Raw genomic sequence first — 4044 nt, forward strand, 5'->3', positions numbered from 1 at the left:
AATTGTAAATAACCAATTAAAAAAAATATTTCATTGTTCACACACTCTTCATGCGACATCATCATGCATGATGTATTTGTTTCATATTAAAAAAATTAAATTAAGTTTCGATATATCATATATCAATAGAATTTCCGATATAATTTAGGAGATATTTATACCTTTAAAAACTATATACAGACATAGATTTGCATGTTTCAACAAAGCATGAGGCTGAAGGAAAGAAAAAATGAAATATGGAAGCAGAATGTTAATTTGAAGATATGTTAGGGGTTTTATTGTTAATATCTAATAGTTGTATGCAAATTGCAAAAGTGAAGAGAAGATAAAGTTGCTGTGTAGTAACATTTGTTTATTTTGCCCAAATAAAGGACAGATCAGCCATTTTTCCATTGCAATTGAAATTGAGAAAGCTTCAATCTCCCTTTTGCATAGAAAGGATAAAATCATGCTTCTCAACTCTTCATTTCTTCTGTCCAACACTTCTTCTCCATGTAATTCCTCTCTTCGCTTTTCACACTTTTACATTACTTTTCCTTCATAAATTCTCTGTGTTTCTCCTCTTTGATAACTAGCTGTGCTATGATGAACAATGTGAATGCCCTTTTTCTTGTTTGATCTTCCTTTCTCCTTAATTATATGCTATATTATCCCCCTAGAATTCTCTGAAAATTCACATTCTAATTACTTGTTCACTTTTGAATTGACATGAAAATAATAATTGATATAGTGAGTGTACCATTTTATCTCTATTAATTATGAAGTTGATGAATTAAAAGTTTAAGATTTTCAGGGAGTTCTACTTTAAAAAGTAATCAATTGTATCATTTTTTGATTTGTCAATGTGGATAAGTAATTCGGGAGAGAGCGGAGCAACATTCAGTTCTAGCTACACCTATAGGTTTAGCTATATGAATTGGCTCCACTTGATATATTTTATTTAAATGTTCTTTATATCCTCGGAAAGCACGTGCCTCTTTGCCTTCATAAGAGAGGGCTAAAATTGTGTATCCTCCCCAGACCTCACTTGTGGGAATACATTGGGTATGTTGGTGTTGTTGGATAGCATGTGCCAAGGCATTCGATATTGGGAGGATTCATCATAGTTAAGTAGTTTCATTTGTGTTGTCCAACTAACTATTCTCCTTTTATCTAGGCTTTGGACTAGCAATATGAACTCATGTAGGATTATATGTTAACTTAGGAAACAATTTTCTCTAGGAAGTTGAGATTATTGTTTATTCTAATGGACTAGCATTATTCCTACCTTAAATTTTCAGCATCTTCTTAACCATGCCAAGTGGTATGTGTATTACTTTCTGTTTTCAATATTTGATGTTTGACAATAATTGAACTTGAGGTGAGGGTCCTTCGAAAACTACCTCTATTTCCACGAGGTGGCGATAAGGCATGCGTACGTACAATCTACCCTCCCCAGACCCCACTTGTGGGATTTCATTGGGTATGTTGTTGTTGTTTCTATGTAGTTTTTGCCATGAGAATACAACATAGGGTCCTTTAAGCTACATTTGCCAGCCTTTGATAGATTATGTTTATGGTTTGTCATGCATAAATCCCTTTATTAAACTACTTCTTTTATTCTCAATTTAGATACTCTATCAGCTTGTCATACAACTCAATCTTTTCCCAGACAGAAGTCAACATTCCAGTGTTGCTTAGCTGCCACATTACAAGATAAAAGGTAACCTGACTTTTAACCACCATGTCAATCTTTTCTAGCTGATATACAGAATATTTTCAGGGTTAGGGAACTGAATGTAAATATATTGCATTATGAGGACAACATGAAGCGCAGATCTCTCCTGTTTTTTCTGATTACATCCGGCATATCTCCCGCTTTTCCAGCTTTTGGGAAAACAAAGAGCAAAAACCCATATGATGAAAGACGCTTACTAGAGCAGAACAAACGGATCCAGAGAGAAAATAATGCCCCTGAAGAGTTCCCCAGTTTCATCAGAGAAGGTTTGTTTACCCATGAGGGACTGTGTGGGTGGAAAAAACCATGTGTAGTACCCAAGTTTAGCACATCAGTAGTTGGACATCCATTTCCTTCTTTTGATACCACGATACATTATAATGTGATAGTGACTCTTCAAATCCTTTTTCAGGTTTTACAGTTAAAGTAGTAACGCCTGAAAACTACGAAAAGCGTGATTCAGGTCTTATATTGCGGGATTTTTCTGTTGGTGAAGGTGATTGCCCAAAGGATGGTCAACAGGTTTTCTTTCATTCTCTGTTCCTGAAAAACGTGATTTACTATTATTAAATGGTCATTTATTTTGAATATACATCCTATTGGGAAAATACTATACTGTTCGTCTTTCATGTTTACTCATTTCTCTACCGGAGACTTGGAAACGATATAGTATATTCATGGTAAAAAAGAGCATTTCCTTTTCTGTTCATTTTTTATATGCTTTGTGTTATTGTTTTGTTTGTATGTTATTGCACTCATAAGTTTCATTTGATTTTGTAGAAACTGTCGTTGCACAGGTCATTGCATCTAGTACTGTAGTATTTTACCATTTTGGTTTGTAATTAAGATGATCCTTGGATGTCTATATTAACATATCTTACTGTTCCGATAGTGGTTTTCTTCTGTCCAGTGTAGACTTATGCTAGAAATACTTCAGTGATGGGTGATAATTGTTAATTGTTTCTTTATGGATTTTTGAGTACTAAAACAAAATGTCACTTACTCGATATAATTCAATTTTAACTACCTGGGCTCCTTACGTAGTTATTGCTGAACTGAAAGCTTGGTAAGTCACTTTGATCTTTCACACCTGAGTTCTATGAAGTTGACTAAGGACAATCATTGTGAAATCTATTTTCCGTCACAGAAAGGGGACTGTTTTAAGTGTTATGCAGTTATTCTGATATATGTATGAATGCAAAAGAGCTGACTTAGGCTGGTTATACTGTTCCTAAGCTCAATTGGGCTTAGTTCAACTTGGCACCTGGACTTAGCGATGATCGTTTTGTATCACTTTATTTTTCCTTTAAAAAAAGCACATCAGATTACAAATTAAAGAGAAAGCAAGGTTTAATTGCAATAAGAAATAATAAACAGATTACATGTTGCGGATTATTGGCATTTCTGTATTCATACACAAATTACTTTCACCATTGGCAGGTGACTTTCCACTATATTGGGTATAATGAGTCTGGACGTCGTATTGACAGCACATACGTTCAAGGTTCTCCTGCAAAGATTCGGATGGGCACTAAAGCATTGGTCCCAGGTGATCTAATGTCGTAACATCTTTACCTCTCAGAGAAAATTTTGTACTAAGCAGGAAAGTGTGATTACAGGTTTTGAGGAAGGAATTAGAGACATGAGACCTGGGGGCAAAAGGAGGATAATCATACCTCCAGAATTAGGACCTCCGGTAGGTGTCCTTAAATCTCTTATTCAGTTGGATTCTATTATTATTACTACGGACAAGGGCCTAAAATACCCTTAAAGTATTGAAAATGGTATAAAATTACCCTTCATCCACCTATTGGCTCCAAAATGCCCTTTTCATCCACCTATTGGCTCCAAAATACCATTGTCATCCACCTTTGGGTTCAAAATTGACCATTTTTTAATTGTTTTAAAATTAAACTCTTTAAATATTTTTTAAAATACTTGGCGTTCAACTATTAATTATAAATTTAATTTATTAATATAATTTATAAACCAATCCACTATCCACTCATTACTAACTAAACCTCACTCAATTAATAATTCAATTATGATATCAAAATCGTCATAAACACTACTAAAACACGATGAAATTATAGATTACTGAAAATGACATTCAAAATTATTCTAGTCCGAATTGAAGCCCCAATTAAATTTAGGTTGAGCCGCTTATTTAGGAGGACACTTTCTTTCAAAATTGAATTAGAAATTTATGATTAAAGGTAAAGAAATAATACATCCTAATTAATTCATGCACTTTTTTTAAATATAATTTTATAAATATTTATGATTTATTTTAAAACCTTTAATATATTATTTTGAAAAAAAGTTAC

The 4044-nt window shown here is 33.4% G+C and overlaps 1 protein-coding gene across 1 annotated transcript in view; it reads left to right on the plus strand.

The window, feature by feature from the left end:
• Positions 1-333: 333 nt before the first annotated feature.
• The window catches only part of LOC107032144 (peptidyl-prolyl cis-trans isomerase FKBP20-2, chloroplastic), a 5697-nt gene continuing 1986 nt past the window's right edge, over positions 334-4044 (plus strand). The window contains exons 1-6 of the mRNA XM_015233720.2: positions 334-494; positions 1612-1702; positions 1763-1983; positions 2130-2239; positions 3158-3266; positions 3337-3413. Coding sequence (XP_015089206.1) covers positions 449-494; positions 1612-1702; positions 1763-1983; positions 2130-2239; positions 3158-3266; positions 3337-3413 — 654 coding nt within the window. The 5' untranslated portion in view covers positions 334-448. The remainder of the gene's footprint in view (positions 495-1611; positions 1703-1762; positions 1984-2129; positions 2240-3157; positions 3267-3336; positions 3414-4044) is intronic.

Source organism: Solanum pennellii, chromosome 10, assembly GCF_001406875.1.
Source record: "Solanum pennellii chromosome 10, SPENNV200".
Taxonomy (NCBI): domain Eukaryota; kingdom Viridiplantae; phylum Streptophyta; class Magnoliopsida; order Solanales; family Solanaceae; genus Solanum; species Solanum pennellii.